The 17840-nt window shown below is 33.9% G+C and overlaps 1 protein-coding gene and 1 long non-coding RNA gene across 5 annotated transcripts in view; both read left to right on the top strand.

The window, feature by feature from the left end:
• Nucleotides 1-12049, top strand: part of FOXN2 (forkhead box N2) — a 54629-nt gene extending 42580 nt beyond the window's left edge. For all 4 annotated transcript variants that reach the window (XM_043918071.1, XM_043918068.1, XM_043918069.1 and 1 more), the window contains 3 exons: nt 1887-1951; nt 9265-9333; nt 10804-12049. In XM_043918071.1, coding sequence (XP_043774006.1) covers nt 1887-1951; nt 9265-9333; nt 10804-11327 — 658 coding nt within the window. In that variant the 3' untranslated portion in view covers nt 11328-12049. The remainder of the gene's footprint in view (nt 1-1886; nt 1952-9264; nt 9334-10803) is intronic.
• Nucleotides 12050-14736: 2687 nt separating this feature from the next.
• Nucleotides 14737-15684, top strand: LOC122703661. The gene is made up of 2 exons (XR_006343556.1): nt 14737-14774; nt 14875-15684. It is a non-coding gene; the product is annotated as an uncharacterized LOC122703661 (long non-coding RNA).
• Nucleotides 15685-17840: the final 2156 nt, after the last annotated feature.

Genomic DNA, 17840 nt, shown 5'->3' with positions numbered 1-17840 from the left:
AAGAAAGTGGTCGTATGTTTAAGATTGTTTAAATAAGGTCGTTTTTTGTCATCGCAGCATTTTTATATATACACTTACGTTCGTTTTTCTAGTTTAAGATTTTTTTTCCTTCACAGCATGTTTAATATTTAAGTCTCAAATTTTTAAATGTCAAGTAAAATAATGCTTTGGATTTTTATTTGATTTGTTTCTGTTGGCAAATATGCTTTTCCTTGGCTTTTGTTTTCTAACTCAGTAATCATTAAATTGATCTTATAGCTTTCCCATTTTAAGTCGAATCTGAAAATGATGACTTTAAATCTGACTATTGCCTTTGAAAGAAGCCTTCAGAATCTTTATTTTTAAATTCTATTATATATATTCATTTGAGTTGAAAATGACAGTTTTGTCAAAATACTTTTAAAGGGTAGTCTATAAAAAGTTTTTTAAAGCTTTTTAGTAAAATAATAAATGAAAAATTTGAAACATACACAAAAGTAGAAGCCTGAACTCCCATTTGCAGCAGTTACCAACATTTCATGTAGTGTTTAAGGAATTAAAGTATTTTTATATAACTTTTAGAGGAGTGTTTGTAGCTGATACAGTTTAAAAAATTAGCCTAAAGTTGAAATTTCAGCAATATATATACATACATACTTATTGAGATTTTAAGCTTATTTACCATATTAGTAGATTAGAAGGATGATTGTAACAAGAACTAGTTTATCCTTATGAAATGAAACTCCAAAAAAATGTTATCAGAGTTTATATTCTCATTGTTTGGGAGCTGATACTTTCCTTAGTGTTGGTGCTTATGAGATGTCCTAGTTTAAAAGAACAGCAGTTGGGAACTAATGGTAAGTTCTGCTGGTACTGCTTGTATGTTTTATTTAGCAGTGCTGTTTTTTATTAAAAGTTAAATGGGAGAATTAGCACACTTTTTTTTGTATACCATCAGAAATACACTCTCCTGTGCCTTTGATATGATACATTTTCATGTTTTCATTTTTTATATGTTTAAATGTTAAATAAAGATGATTTTGTGGTTTAAAACCAGGTAGATAAACAGTAGCATAGAGGTTGTAATCTTTGACTTTAAAATATTTTTGGAAACATTTTCTCTTTATTATTGTTTGACAAAATGACAGTTCCATCTGACATGCCTTTGTGTAGCCCTTTCATGCCATAATTGGTTAAGTCTGAGGAAGAGAATGAACTATAGTGTATGTGAAACTGTCACTAAGAAATAGACTTTTAATTTAGTTAGCCAAACAGATTTTTTTTAAAATACTATCACAAATTCCAAAGAAGAGGAAGGTTTGTTCTAAAAATATTTTAAAATTTTTGAAATTTAAAAAAAGAAACTGCTGGTCTCTTTTTCATAAATATCAAAATTTTAATTTGTAATTGATATTTTTAATTAAATCAGGAACTTATTTTTTTTTTTTTGTCATCACCATACAGTCTTCTTTAAACATTGTTTTGATAAACATTTTCATTTCTGTAGTAACACCTATATTAATATTTTATCAAACTTAGGCATCCAGTGTAGAATCAAACAGTAACTATTATGTATTGTCCGTTGTTCTGGGCATTTTAAATTTAATGTTCTTATTTAATTATCACAACAACCCTATGTGGGAGTTTTAATTATTCCTGTTTTACAGATGAAGAAACTAAGGGGTTAATTATTTTGCCTAAGAACGCCCAAATAGTTGTGATTTAAACTTGGATCTTATGCTCTTTCTGCTTTGGCAGACTCTTGCTAAACTGAATAGTATTAGCAAAGAAAACAAGGTAAAAACTGTTTTTTATTGTACAAACTAGTTGTATTTGTAACTAAGTTTTATAAAATGTGAAATAAGGATTTTTTTTTAAATAAGTGTGCTTGTCTTATCTCTTTTTAGTGGTTCTTTATCACCTCACTACTTAAGCTCTGTATTCAAGCAGAGCCAGGTGCGAACTCTCAAAGGTATGTGAAAGATTAGTATTTTAAATCAGAAGAACTCAGGTTAAAATCAGAATTTTTATTTAATTGTTTTTTAATTGTAAAAGTATTGCATGTTCATTATAGAAGGTTTAGAAAATAGAAAAACATTTATAAAAAAGAAACTAAAACTTACCCTTTATTTGCTGTTAACTTTTTAATTGGGCTATAGTGGATGTACAATATTGTATGTTTCAGGTATACAACATAGTTATTCACAGTTTTTAAGGTTATACCCCATTTATAGTTATAAAATATCGACTGTATTCCATGTGTTGTACAGTGTATTCTTGAAGCTTAGTTATTTTTTTACATAGTAGTGTATACCTCTTAATCCCCTACTCAATCTATCTTGCCCCTCTGCTGTTAACATTTTTAATATAATTGCTTTGGTCCTTTTTATGTCTTACACAAGAGTAGATATGTTTGCATGCCTGCCCATACATGCACATACCACCCCCCCCACCTCCCAAACACACTTTTTCTCCAAGTACTTGGATTATACTGTGTATACTGTTTTATATCCCTGTTTTTACTTCCTTTTATTGTATACTTTTCCTTGAAAATAGGGAAATATTTCTTAGTAATGCGATAAGTACCGAATTACCTTTTCAAGTCTGTCGGACTAGAATAGTTGACAGACTATGGCCCATGGGCGAAATCTGGCCTGCCACTCGTTTTGTTATGGCCTTTGAGTTAGGGATGGTTTTACATAATTCTTTTATAGATAAGTGTAAAGAACTATAATTTGAAAGCAATAAGCTTTCAAAAGCTAACTTTTGAACTTGGTTGACTTTTAAAAAGTAGATCAAAATTTTGAATTAGTTGTTTTTTCCTCTACTCATAGTTAATATTATAGGTTAGTGATATACTAACATAAGTTTTCCTCACATTGCTGCTTTGGAGCTTGCAGATGTTAACTCTGACCTATAAATATAAAAATTATCAGATGAAAAGCCTTTCTGTGTATCATAGACATTTTGGCTCTTTAAAACTACACTAAGCCAAACCTGGGAAACATATGATCGTCTGTAAAATAACGGAGGCAAAGAGTGTGAAAAGCTTAAGAGAACTCTGCAAAGAAGTTAATGGAACTAGGAGTCTGCTTCAGATAATGTTGTGATTGAACATATATCAAGTACCCATTTTCCTGTTACCTACATGAGTAAATGTGCTCTCTTTATGTTTAGGTATTGCTGAAACTTCCTTTTTCATTACTTCAGTAAATTCTGACCCTTAGTCTTTTAAGCATTAGCTCATATGCACATTTTGAGAACTTTTTCTCTCGTGAATTCTGGGGTTTATTTAGAATTTCTTCTTGTTCTTGTTCTATTCCATCTGAATTCTCCTTCCTTTGGGGATCAGCTTCCACAAGGAGAGCATAGGTACTTCTTCATCTAATGAGTTATATGTATTATCCATCATCTCTCATAAGTTTTAGGAGAAAAATGAAATACTGTACCACACAAAAACTTGAAGAAATTTTATATTTAAATCAGATTGATTTACCACATATGCGTAGATTCTGACAAAATTTGCTTTTTCTTAACTCTTGATATTATTTCTAGGGAAGAGTTTGAAAAATACAGCAATAAATTGATTAAACATTCAAGTACTTGTTGAATTCATCCATTGTGCTAATCACTGAACTCTGGGTGCCTTGGAATATGCAGAAAGAGACCCAGGCCCTAGTCTTAGAAAATATACAGTTTAATTAAAGAATTAATTCTTGTTTAATTGATTTGAATTATACAGAATATACTGGGAGAAAAGGAAGTGGGTGGCAAATTAAGCTTAGAGGTAGGTTGGGAAAGGCCTCTTGGAGAAGAAAGTGTAATGCCTGAGCTCTGGGCCTCAAAAGTTGAGGGATACTTAACCTTGGTTAGAGATTTGGTCTGGGACAGTTGCTAGGAACTGTGGGTTGGTAAGCATGGCTGAAACCTAAGAGCATAGAAGACTAAGTAGCCTTGGTCCTGTAGCTATAGATGTGATCATTTAGCATGGGCAAGGCAAATGAAAAAGTTTAAGCAGGCATTAGCCAAATCAAGGAGAGCTTCTTTAGCATAATGAGTTGGAACTTCTTCCTGTAACTGTAACATCAGTTTACATTGAGTTCCTGACTGTGGTGTTTTGCTTGCATTATTTCACTTAATCCTTACAACAACTCTTTGAGGTTTTGTTACCCCCTTTTACAAATAAGGAAATTGAACTTTGGAGAGATTAAGTAATTTTCTTAAGGTTACACAACTAGTAAATGGTATAGAAGGAACTCTGATTTCAGAGCCTGCACTCCTACCAGATATGAGGAGTTAGGGGAACTACTGAAGGTCTTTAAAGAATAAGTTGGCATTGTCAGTTTTGTGTTTTGTAAATATCACTGAAATTTCAATGTTGGCTCCAACTTTGTTGTTGTTATTCAGTTACTCAGTCATATCTGACTCTTTGCAACCCCATGGACTACTACATGCCAGGCTTCCCTGTCCTTCACCATCTCTCAGAGTTTGCCCAAATTCATGTTCATTGAGTCAGTGATGCCATCCAACCATCTCATCCTCTGGCATCCCCTTCTCTTCCTGCCTTCAGTATTTCCGAGCATCAGAGTCTTCTCCAATGAGTCAGTTCTTCACATCAGGTGGCCAGAGTATTGGAGCTTTAGCTTCAGCATCAGTCCTTCCAGTGAAAATTCAGGACTGATTTCCTTTAGGATTGACTGGTTTGATCTCCTTGCTGTCCAAGGGATTCTCACGAGTCTTCTCCAACATCACAGTTTGAAAGCATCAGTTCTTCAGCACTCAGCCTTCTTTATGGTCCAACTCTCACATCGGTACATGACTACTGGAAAAACCATAGCTTTGACTATATGGACCTTTGTCAACAAAGTAATGTCTCTGCTTTTTAATAGGCTGTCTAGATTTGTCATAGCTTTTCTTCCATGGAGCAAATGTCTTTTAATTTCATGGCTGCAGTCACTGTCCACAGTGATTTTGGAGCCCAAGAAAATAATAGTAGAATCGAATATAAAATTCATCTGTTACTTCATAGAATTATCCTTTTTAAAGTCTCTGTTTTGCTCATCTGGCCAATAGCAATGTTACAGTATTGTATAACAGGCAGCAGGAGGCAGAGAAATCTCATACTGAGATAGCAGAACAAAACCTTTTTTGGTCAATATTTTGATTTGGTGTGGGTTTGTAGTAAATTCATGTGTTGAAAAATTTATTGAGTGCACTTGTGTGCTAGTCACTGTTCTAGGCACTAAGGATGCATCAGTGAACAAAGAAGACAAAAATGGAACCATATTCTAATTAGTAAATTTTAGTATTTATACTTAAGCACTAAAGTATATGTAGCATATTACAAGCAAATATAAAATTCAGATAGTTAATGATGAAGGTAGGAACTAAATGCAAATCTAAGTTCAAATTTAAGTTTACAAATTAGCATAATTTGTATCTTAATTAAAATGAAAGTAAACTGGTAGTCCAAACAGCTTCACGTACTAGTAATTTATTGAAATCGCTCTCCTACTTTTAAGAATCATGAGAAACAGCTTCCTTGTTTGGATACTCTGTTAATGTGTGTACTGGTTTTGATAGAGGCAATAAATCCTGCTATAGTTAATACTTGGCTTATAGTCATTTAAATTCTGCCGCTGTGGTTCTCATATCATTCCTTAAGCAAATGGACTGAGAATCAGGTAATAGAAACTTGTTTGTCTTATTATAACTCTTACTTTCGCATAGTTAAAACTGATGTCTTTAGTTCTCTCTCAATTACTGTTAATCATTTCTTAGCATCAAGGCTAAGAAAGTATAAACTAAGAAGCATAAGTTAACAGTTTTGACAGATTTATTGAACCAGTTATTAAATCAGTAGCATATTTTGAACTCTAGTCAGATCTATGAAGGATGAAAAGGGAACTATATAATACTGCTTAATGTGACTTTTAACAGGTCATTGTTGTTATTATTAACTCACTGGATGGCTCTCGTGGCTCTAATGACAAATGACTTTAAGCTGGAAGTGAATTATTGGATTAACCTAAATAGTGTCAGAGAAAATATATACAAAAGACTTTATAAAAATGAAATTTTCATCCTTCATAAACTGAATATGTTAGATAATATAGCTAGTAGTATGCTTATTAAGAACACAGAGCCATCTTTAAAATTGCAAAAAGTATTGAGTTGACCAAAAAGTTTTTTCGGATTTTTCAGTAAGATATTATGGGAAAACCTGAACAAACCAACCCTATACTTATTAATGAAAAAAACATTATAGTGTTTTCAGCCATGACAATAAGTCTGAAGTTTAATTTTAATACCAAAACTGATTTGGTACTATAAATAAGAATTGTAAAATCTACACAGTTTTGTTGCTTTTGTTCCAAGAAGTTCAAGAATGTACTTTGGACAAATCATTGATAATTAGGTGGTGGTGGTATTGAAGTATGGTTGATTTACAGTGTTGGATAGGAGACTTCCCTGGTGGTTCAGTGGTTTGGACTCCGCACTTCCAATACCATATTGGATAATCAGGTGTTCTTGATTACCAGATGGGATCATTTCTCTGGTGCTTTTTTTAACAGTGAAGTTTAACTTTTTTTGAGTTAATTGACAAGATGTTGTGGGAAGCATATTTAGCGAATGTTCTGAATCAGACAAAGTCAGATGTAGATAAAATCCGTTTGCAAAGAAGTAATTTCATGTTGGACTATTCAAATTAATTTGGATGTAACAAATTCCTACAAGAATTTGTATTTAAAGAACAGTTTTCCTGTCATTTCTACTGTTACAGAAAGTGAAAGTGTTAGTTGCTTAATCGTATCTGACACTTTGAGACCCCATGGACTATCACCCTCCAGGCTCCTCTGTCTGTGGAATTCTCCAGGCAAGAATATGGAGTGGGTTGCCTTTCCCTTCTCCAAGAGATCTTTCCAACCCAGGGATCGAAACCCGATCACCCGCCTTGTGGGCAAGATTCTTAAGCTTCTGAGCCACCAGAGAAGCCCCTACACTAACTATAAAGATATACTAATTTTTAAAGTTAAGAATCTTTTATAGGTGCTTCATTTACAAGGTTAATAAATTTCCTGGTATTGTTTACTTGTTATAATGCATTTCAGTATTAGATTCTTTCCCTTACCACTATTCCCCCTTTTTTAAAAAAACAAAGTAGATTTTTTTTTTCTTAAAAGAAAATAAAATTATTTCATGGAACAGAAGTTTCTCTGTTAGTATAATGCCACCCAGGTTGTGCCCTGCACGAAGGACACCTGGCTGAGACAGTGAGTGGGCTGACTTCAGAAGGACTGGACCACACCCAGTCCTCAAGCTGTGTGCCCTGGTTTTAGAGAGGCATTCACCTGGAGGCCAGTTGCTTTTTTTCCAATTCACACAGAGATACAATATGGGCTAGAGCTGTACTAGCTTTTTTTTCTTTAAAGACATGTTAGAATACTGAACTCTATTATAGTCAAGTCTCATTCTAAAAGATGGGAATTGGAGAGGTCTTCGTTTTACTAGAGTCTATGGCTGTGGCATGTGGGAATCATTGATTGTTCTTTTTAACTTGATTTTTTTTTTCCCTGCCTGAAATGCTTTTTCTTTGAATATCTTCATGGTTTCCTTTCTTTCACCTTCCTAAGGTTTTTGCTCAAATATTATCTTTTCTTGAGGCCTTCCTTAACCTCTGTATTTAAAGTTGCAACTACCTTTCCCCACATTCTCTGTCTTCCTTCCCTCCAATTTTCTTCTCCCTAATGTTTATCTCTCAGAAGTTGTGTTTCTTTGTGTTCTGAGAGTCAGGGATTTTCCTGTTTTGTTTTCAGCCTGGAGTGTGAGATAGGACGCTCAATTTATCGAATGAGTACAGAATAGAGAATTTCCATTATACTCTATAATTTCCTGCAAAATTTCTTACTCTAATTATAGATACTTGCTAAGTGTTGAGAAATGATGAGATTACAAATTGAAGGCCTGGATTCTGGAGGTAGACTGCACAGGTTTAAATCCCATCTCTATCATTCCTAGAGATCCCTCTTTGTCCATTTTCTCATCTTTAAGATGGAAATACTAATAGTACCACATCATAAACTTATGAGAGTGAGATGAGTTAATAATACTTAGAACATGCCAAGGGCTTAGTAATTTGGTGATAATCAGCTTAATCTAAAGAAAGGAGATGTGGCAGAGATACAATATATTCTTCACTCATTTATCAGGGAACTACTGTTTTTTCCAGGTATTATGGAATATAGAGGATAAGACATGATTCTTACCTTAAGGGAGCTGACAGTCTAATTGGAAAGACATACATATAGAAACTCTGATTAATGAGATCATACTTTATTCAAGGGAGAAGAATATGTGCTCTCTCATAGCAACAATCTTCTGATTTACTTAAACCTATTTTTTAAGGTCATAACATTTCCTGCCTTTACAGAGTTTGTGGTCAAGATGAGAAGGAAACAAGTCACTATCCACATGGCTTTATTATCTAAGATAATTTTATAATTAGATATTATAAATAAAATGTAAGATTTGGGGATAATAAAAATTTTCCAACTTTGAGGCAGAAATGGAATGTTTTTGAGTCTTGTTTTAAACCTATCCTTTATAATCTAAAATTTGTAAACATTTTCTAACTTTTCCTTCACATTTTAGATTGTACCATTTTGCTTTTATTTGATTATGATTATAAAGGCTAACAGATTGCCAAGATGTAGAGGAACTTCTAGTGCAAAAGTAGATATGAGAGCATAATGACCTCTGGAATAAAACCTGCTGATTTTACCAGCCTATTAAAATCCATTTTTCTTATGGAATATCCATAATTGTAGTACTTATAGGATTGCATGTAATTATGACTAAAGACAGTGCTAATATTTATGTGTGTTCTTAGCTAATTTAATCTGTTTAAGGGCAATCCTTATTGAAATTCAGGTCAGGTTCTTATTTTCATTGTGGATAATGAAAGAAGAAAACTTTCATTATCTCTAGTGCCTCTCCAATTCTCCTTTAGACTATATTGTTCATAATTTTAAGTGAACAAAAGTAGATTACAAAATAATAAGTCTCATTTTATACATTTATTTGTGTTTGTGTCTATGTATATATATAATATCTATATATATATGTGCATGTATAAATTACATATGTTATATACCTTATACTTTTTTTTTTTAAGTAGAAAATACACCAAAACCTTAATGTTGGTTACCTTTGGGTACATGCATATACTATAATAGCCTCTTTTTTATAAAGAACATTAATATTATCACTCTTTTCCTTTTTTAGAATCTGATATTGATGCTGCCACTGCAATGATGCTTTTAAATACTTCTATAGAACAAGGAATTTTGGAATGTAAGCAATCATACTTTTCTTTTTTGTGAGCACCTTTCAAATGTCATTTAGGATGCAAAATATTTCAGTGTTACAGGCAAAATTACTTCTTTCTAGGTAGGTTGTGTTTTCATCTGAATAACTTAGTTTCTGTTTTATTTTCTTTTAATTTATGTGAGCGGTTGTGAAACTGAGGTTAATGCTATGATAATTCTTGTTACATTGGCCAAGAAATGAAGAAATAAAGAGCATGTTTAGAAATTAAACTTAAAGATTTAAAAGTGAAAATGGAGATGTCCCTGGTGGCCCAGTAGGCAAGACTCCATTCTCCCAATGCAGGGGACCCAGGTTCAGTTGCTGGTTAGGGAACTAGATCCCATATGCTGCAACAAAAGATTTCATGTGCCACAATGAAAGGCTGAAGATCCCACGTTCTGCAACTAAGACCTGGTGCAGCCAAATAAATAAATAAAAATAAATATTTTTAAGAAATGAATAAAAGTAAAAATGAAAGCTATGAAAAAGAAAACATGTAAAGTATGCTTATAACCTTGAAATGAGAAAAGCTATCTTTGACATACAAAGTGCAAAATCCATAAAAGCTGTGTAAATTTAATTAAACATCAAACTCTTATTTAGAGTTCTGACAACAGCAGATACCTGTAAGAAAAGTAACACAAGCATAATACTGGGATGACGTATTTCTTCGCTGTATGTAGCAGACAAAGGAATCATGTTGAGTATACATATGTGCACAATATAAAAAGGTTCTGTGAGTAAGAAACGAGAAAACAGTTCAACAAAATATATGAATAGCTAGGCCTCGGAGGAGGAAGTATACAGATAGACAGCGCACATTTGAAAAGATACAGCGTCTCTAGAAATCAAGGAGATGTAAATTGAAACAATATTGAGATAATATCTTTTTGTCATGAGATTATGAAAAATTAAAAGGATTGATAATATTAGGGGTGAAGTATAGGAACTGGGTGTTGTCATGTAATGTAGGATATAAATTGATACAACTATTTTGGAAGGCCGTTTGGAAATACCAACTAAAATTTTAAATGTATATATTTTTTACTTAGTAATTCTGTTTCTTTTCATCTCTCCTAGAAAAATTCCATATGTGTAAGAAAAGGCATGTAGAGAATTTTCATTGCAGTATTACTTGTGATAGTGAAAAACTGTCAACAACCTAAATATCAACAAGTAAATTGTTAGCTAACTAGTGACACATTAATATTGAGGCATTTTCTGCAAGCAGCTCAAAATAATTGTATTTTCCATGGGAAGGTCAAGACATACCATTAAGTGGTTTAAAAATATTTTAGATTGATTCCTACAGGATGATGGTCTGCATAAAGTTTAAAGACCCACGAAACATCACCAGTCTGAAGCACTTATTCAGGAGTGATATAATAGTTTTAAATGGCCTGTTTCTGCAGTCAAATGCATTTGATTTACTGATGGAAGCTTTGTTTTCCACAGGTGAGAAGCCTCTGCCTCTTAAAACAACAATGCAAAAAAAGAGGAGTTATAGCAGTGCATTTAATCATTCCAGTGCTATGCGATTACATGAGAGTGATTCTTTAGCCACCAGCACTGATCCAAAAGAAGACCACAACTACAGTGCAAGTAGCTTGGCAGCACAGCGCTGTGCGTCCAGGTCTAGTGTGTCTTCTCTGTCTTCTGTGGATGAGGTGTATGAATTCATCCCAAAGAGTAGCCACGTAGGAAGTGATGGCAGTGAAGGATTTCGCAGTGAAGAAGACACAGACGTTGATTATGAAGATGATCCACTTGGAGACAGTGGCTATGCATCGCAGGCTTGTGCAGATACCACTGAAAAGGGGCAGCCAGACAAAAAGATGCGAAAACAGGCGTGTCAAGAAATTGATGAGGAGCTCAAAGAGGCAGCTGGATCTCTGCTCCACCTTGCTGGTATTCGTACATGTCTAGGTTCCCTAATAAGTACTGCCAAGACACAGAATCAAAAGCAGCGGAAAAAATAGAAATACTTACTAGTGTGAAATTGTTTTTAAATGTGGCAATACTCTTCTACTTAATTCTTTACAAGGGATATCAAAGCCATAATGGACTACTTTTGTTTTAGGGTGGGGGAGGGGTGCTAATTACTTGTTTATTTCAAAATATTTTTGTTTTTTGAATTTTTATTAAATAATTGCTGTTAGGATCATGCCCAATCATCAATATGATGTGAAATCCTAAAAGCATAATTTTTGTGATAAGTGTCTCCAAGATTGGAAATTTTATGTTAAAAAAAAAAAAAAAGTCCCAAGCCTCTGTCTTAAATTTGTAGGGAAGTCTTTTGTTCTGTTAATATGTCCAAGTGTAAGAACTGGCAACTCTTAACTTTTTTTTCATTTTCTTTTCCTATCTGTAATTAACTGTAGTTGCTGATCCAGCTAGAAATTTTGCTGCTTTCTTTCTCCCATACTCTGCTCTTGACACATGTAATCCAGTAGGATGATATTTGAATATTTTATTTTGTCTTAATTTTTGTTTTTAATTATTTTTTGTTGACACATGAACAAAGTTGAATGTAAGTTGGAAAAGATCCTAAATGTCCAGAAAGTTCCTTTTGCATACATCAGCAAAGAGATAGCAAAAAGTTCTAAGATTTAGAAAAGGCAATTTTGTGATGTAATTTCATCTAAGAACTTCAATTCCTGTTAGAATATTATTTTTTCAAATTTTTTAACTTTCCAGATATTCCATAGTGTTGATTGGAGCCATTTATTCTTTCCCAAAGCGCTTTGCAACCGTTATTTTGATTTTGCCACTAGCTGTCTTTGTTGAGGAGAAAGTATCCAATGAAAGGATATAGCCATGGAGTCCCATTTAGGCACTTTTGCAAAAAGAGGATCTTTCATTGGCTTGTTAAATGTACTGCATTCTGAAAATTACACAAATGGAGTGTAATCTAATATAAATATTTGAATATGTGCTATTTATGTCATCATAAATAAAGGTAGATCATTTAGGAAAAGAATTCTATTCAAGCTTTGTATGAATTAAAGTTGTATGTGCACCCAGTTTAGTTAAAGGATTTAACAAAACTGTAGAGATAAAATGCCTTACATCCTTTTAAGGAGGCAGTGTAATTACGTGCCATTAAACCCATCCTAAAAGATTTTGTTACTCTTCCAAATGTGTATTGACCAAGGCCTTTTTCAGTATTTGAACAAATCGTATATGATACACATTTTTTCATATCATTTGTATAGCTTGACTGTATCATTCAAAATGGACAAAGGATACTAATAAAGCTAAACTTATTCATAATGTATTTTTTTACAATTGCAAAAGCAGCTTGCTAAAAGTTCAGTCTTATCTCATGCTACATCCTGTTTCATAGACAATGACTTTGTTTTTATTTTCTGATAATTTCATATATATATATGCACACATACACACATAAGCTTGTGATTTTGGTTTGTTACTTTCGGCTGTTTCTATGACGATAAAGCATTTTTTTTTAAGACATATTTTTCTTTTAGCTTGTAATTTGAGCAAAACTGTCAAATGAGAAGCATAATGAAAATGTCTTTTTCAGTTGGCAAGACGTTAAGCCAGGGATAACAACTTTGTCTGTCCTGTTTCCATGTTAACTGTAGTTGAACCTGGATTAGTCACATTAATAGAATTGCTGCTGTTGAAAATAATAATCTTTCAATTTGTTGATAATAAGTGTGCAGGATGAGGTATTGAATTTTTTGTTCTTCATATATATCACATCTGCTGCAGAAAATTGCTAACCGAAGTTAACATCTTTTACTCTGCACAGTGAATATAACACCAAAAGTTATTAAATTGTTTTTATCACAGTATAAATAGTACACGGGGCTTCCCTGGTGGCTCAGTGGTAAAGAATCTGCCTTCAATGCAGGAGGCCCAGGTTCACTCCTGGGGAAGATCCTCTGGAGAAGGGAATGACTACCCACTCCATTATTTTTGTCTGGATATTTCTATGGACAGAAAAGCCTGGTGGGCTACCGCCCATGGGGTTGCAGAGTCGAATACAGCTGAGAGACTGGCACACAGACACACACAAACACAAATAGTACACAGATTATAAAAGTCATTTTAATAACAAAATATTTTTAAGCTGTTTACTGTGGTCCTCTGGAAAGACCTTATTAACAGTGTTTTAATGATCTGGTTCCACTTTCTTTTGTTAACTGAAATTCTGTACTACAAATGTTTTCTCTCTGATTCTTGTCCATTAGATCATTAGTCTTTGTAAGTAAAGGAAAATGATCAAGATAATAAGGAAGGGAGAAAGTCATTCCCGGTTCAAATAAAGATCTTTAAAGTTATTTTTGTCTTAATATAAATAGCAATAACTTTTAAACTTGATTTTCCTTCCCGCTAAATGTGCTCTTACCACAAATTTAAAAGTTAAAAGTTATGTTCATTACTAGCAAAGTCAATAAACTTGCACACTAAATGCTAACAGGAAGAAGTTACAGGATGCTTTATTGAATTCTTACATAGAATTCATTGTATCACTTTCCATGTTCTGATTTACCAAGGCAGTTATTTTTAAGGGGAAGAACCTTTTTGATTACCATCCCCCCTTTATTACTTCCATAGACATAATCCCATTCCTCAGGTGTATTGAGACAAAAACATGCTAATAACCACCCAATTAAGGGAAATCATTTCTAGTCCTATGGACTGGAAATTTTATTTCTAAGAATATATTACTAGCAAATCTTACTGTAATAAAAACCAACTTGGAAATCCTGAAAAGGTTCAGTCTTTTAAAATTGTGACTTAGGCTAATGTATAATTTGCCTCGCATCAATATAAATTGTTACAGCCAATCTCAGTTTATGATAGATTCCTAGTAGAAGTTTTAACAATTAATCTTCATCTTTCACATCCCAAATAGAATCAGTGTTTCATGAATATATATTTTTGAAATTTATTTGTGCAATATATAACTCAATTAGTTCATGTTTTATTTTACTTTTCAAATTCAGAGAAAGAAAACATTATGGAAAATGAATTGATGGATCACCTCCTTTTTTCCACCTTTGAGCCTTTCCTATCCTCCTTATAACCAGCATGGCTTCTCTTAATTTTGATTCCTTTGTATATAAAGTTTAGAATATACATATTTTTTTCTTTTCCTACTCTCTGAGGCATTGTGTAAAGGGTCATACTAGGTGGTCAGTTAAATATATGTTAGCATGAATTCAAAGCTAGAGAAAGTGTTGAGAGTGTGTGTGTGTGTGTGTGTGTGTATGTATCTTGGTAGACCAGGAGGGTGTGTGTGTGTGTGTGTATCTTGGTAGACCAGGTGTGTGTGTGTGTGCGCGCGCGTGTGTGTGTGTATCTTGGTAGACCAGGTGTGTGTGTGTGTGTGTATCTTGGTAGACCAGGAGGGGTGTGTGTGTGTGTGTGTGTGTATCTTGGTAGACCAGGAGGGGGTGTGTGTGTGTGTGTGTGTGTGTGTGTGTGTGTGTGTGTGTGTGTGTGTGTGTGTGTGTGTGTGTGTGTGTGTGTGTGTGTGTGTGTGTATCTTGGTAGACCAGGAGGGTGTGTGTGTGTGTGTGTGTGTGTGTGTGTGTGTGTATCTTGGTAGACCAGGAGGCCTTTCTCAGCAATTTAAGCAATGGTTGTGAATACTTCACAAAGCTGTAAAGACTATCGTCTTAAATACTACAGTAGCTTAACAACCTTTTGTGAAGACCATAGCATTTAATTAAGAAACTTTGAGGCTTTCTGGTTTACATATATATATTTAACAGTTTTTTTTTGTTTGAAATGTTATATAAGCTTTGATTTAAACAGAATTTGCTTCAATACGTTAAGATGTAGTCAAAATATTTATTTTCTGAAAAACAAAGTATTTTAATGTTATACCTGCCATTTTTTCTTAAAGCACATTTTTTTTTTTGCATCTGACTGCCAGTGCCATTGTCAAAATTGTTGTACATTTCTTATTAAGTGCTTAATTTTAAAGTATTATGTTGCCATTAAATAGTGTATAAAAATGTGTAATTGCCAATTCATTGTAACTATTATTTATTTTTAAGTGAAAATTAAGAATGGTTTCTGATTTAAGAAATTTGAGTTATTAAATTGTGTCCTTATCCATTTTTCTAATGTAGCATAAAAATTACCCTGAGTTTGAGTTATAACTGCCAGTAAGTAGATGACCAGTCCAAGTGAACCACTTCTTAGTTGCCAGTCTTTGCTCATATTAAAAACAACTTAACAAATGTTTAGTTTTTGTATCTAATCTCTGATTATTAAATTGTTTATAAAGTTTATTTTTACCAAAGAGATGCAATTCACTATGATAAAGTATTACAGAATAAATGTTGTTTTATAACATTTTTGTGCTTTCTCTGTCTTTTGGGGGTTTGGTAATATAGATGTAGGTGGTTTCATACTCCCACACACATACACTTTCCCCTCCAGTGTTACGAAGCTGGAGTCATAGAGATGAAGGATGAAAGTTTTAATTTCAGAATGTTTTCAAAGGCTACTTTTTGAAAGTATTGTTCTTCCAAAGAACCAGATCTTAGTTTTAGATATTTTCTATTGTTTTTAGTGTTTCATTTATTTGTGTTATGATCTTTATTTCTTTTTTCTACTGACTTTGGATTTTGTTTGTTCTTCTCCTTTTTCTTTTGTTTACCTGTTCATCTATTGATGCACATTTCAGTTGTTTCTACCTTTTGGGTCTTGTGCATAACACTGCTGTGAACATTGGTGTACTGTTTAATCTGTTTAAATCCCTATTTTCAGTTCTTTTGGGTAGACACCTAGAAGTAAAATTACCAGATGATATGATAATTCCGTGTTCAGTTTTGGTTTTTTTGTGTGTGTTTGTGGAACCACAATAAAGTTTTCTAAAGCAGCTGCACCCTTTTACATTCCCACAGCAATCTGCAGATGTTCCAATTTCTCCATATCCTTTCCAACACTTGTTCTTTTCTTCCTCTCTCCCTCTCTCCCTTTATAATAGTCATCCTAAGTCATCCTAATGGGGGTGAAGTAGGGTGTGTCACACTTTCACATGTCTTGCAAGCAGAGGCATTGCAATATTTTCTTGCAGACTATATTTTCAAAAATATATGTATGGTAAATAACTGTGGAAAATAAAGTGTCTTCCTTCAGAATGGAGGACAGATTTGTTTGCAGTCCAGTATAATAAAGATAATGGCTCCCTCTGGGGCAAAGGTCAGACACATTTGCTTGCAGCCTTTATAAAATATTAGGGTTTCCTAAGCAGCGTTCAACTGGGCTGCTCTGCACACCCCATGGGAAAACTAAGACCCAAACCCTGAGTGTGAAGCTCATGTTGCTTGCTGTGAGTAATAAATTCCTTTGTCTCTGACCCAGAGACGTGTTTTCTGCCAGCATCCATGAAACTGGAGCAAGCAAGCTTGTTAGCATGAAAGTACTGTAAAAGCTCACATCCCTCACATTTTTTTTAAAAAATAATCCATTGTTCTTTGTTTTTTTTCCCATTTATTTGTTTTTGGTTGTGCTAGGTCATCATTGCTGTGCGTGGGCTTTTTCTAGTTTCAGCGAGTGGGGTCTCCTCTGGTTGCAGTGCACGGACTCCTCATGGTGGCTTCTCTTTTTGTGGGAGCACAGGCTATGGATCCTGCAGGCTCATAGTTGCAGCTCACGGACTCACTAGCTGTGGCGCACAAGCTTAGCTGCCCTGCAGTATTTGGAATCTTCCCAGACCAGGGATGGAACCCATGTATTCTTAACCACTGGATCACCATGGAAGTCCTGTCCTTCACAGTTCTTGACATTCTTGTGTCTGATAAAGGCATCTGTGAAAAATCTACCACTAACATCATATTGAGTGGTGAGAGGCTAACCACGTCCCCTCTAATTACGCATAAGCCAAGCATGTCCCCTCTCATTACTACTATATTTTACTGGACCACTGCCAATTTGGTAAGGTGAAAAAATAAGGGGGAGGAAGAAGGAGGTGGGATAAAGGGCATAGTGTTTGGAAAGGAAGAAATGATGCCAGCTTTGTACAGACAACATGATTGTATATGTAAAAATTCCTAAGGAATATGCAAAAGGCTACTAGAACTAATAATTGAGCAAGCCCTCAGGATACTAGGTCCAGTGATTGATAAAAATCAATTGTATTTCAATATAGTAGCAACAAACTTTTGGAAAATGAAGTTTTAAAAAGTACTATTTACATTAGTATGCAAGAAATGAAGGAGCAAATGTAATGAAATATGCAAGACCTACAAACAAAGCTAGTGGAGGTGATGGAATTCCAGTTGAGCTATTTCAAATCCTAAAAGATGATGCTGTGAAAGTGCTGCACTCAATATGCCAGCAAATTTGGAAAACTCAGCAGTGGCCACAGGACTGGAAAAGGTCAGTTTTCATTCCAATCACTAAGAAAGGCAATCCCAAAGAATGCTCAAGCTACCGCACAATTGAACTATCTTACACTCTAGTAAAGTAATGCTCAAAATTCTCCAAGCCAGGCTTCAGCAATA

The sequence above is a fragment of the Cervus elaphus genome, chromosome 11 (genome assembly GCF_910594005.1).
Source record: "Cervus elaphus chromosome 11, mCerEla1.1, whole genome shotgun sequence".
NCBI classification, from domain to species: domain Eukaryota; kingdom Metazoa; phylum Chordata; class Mammalia; order Artiodactyla; family Cervidae; genus Cervus; species Cervus elaphus.
Note: the sequence above shows the minus strand (reverse complement) of the source record. Positions and strands in the feature narration are given on the sequence as shown.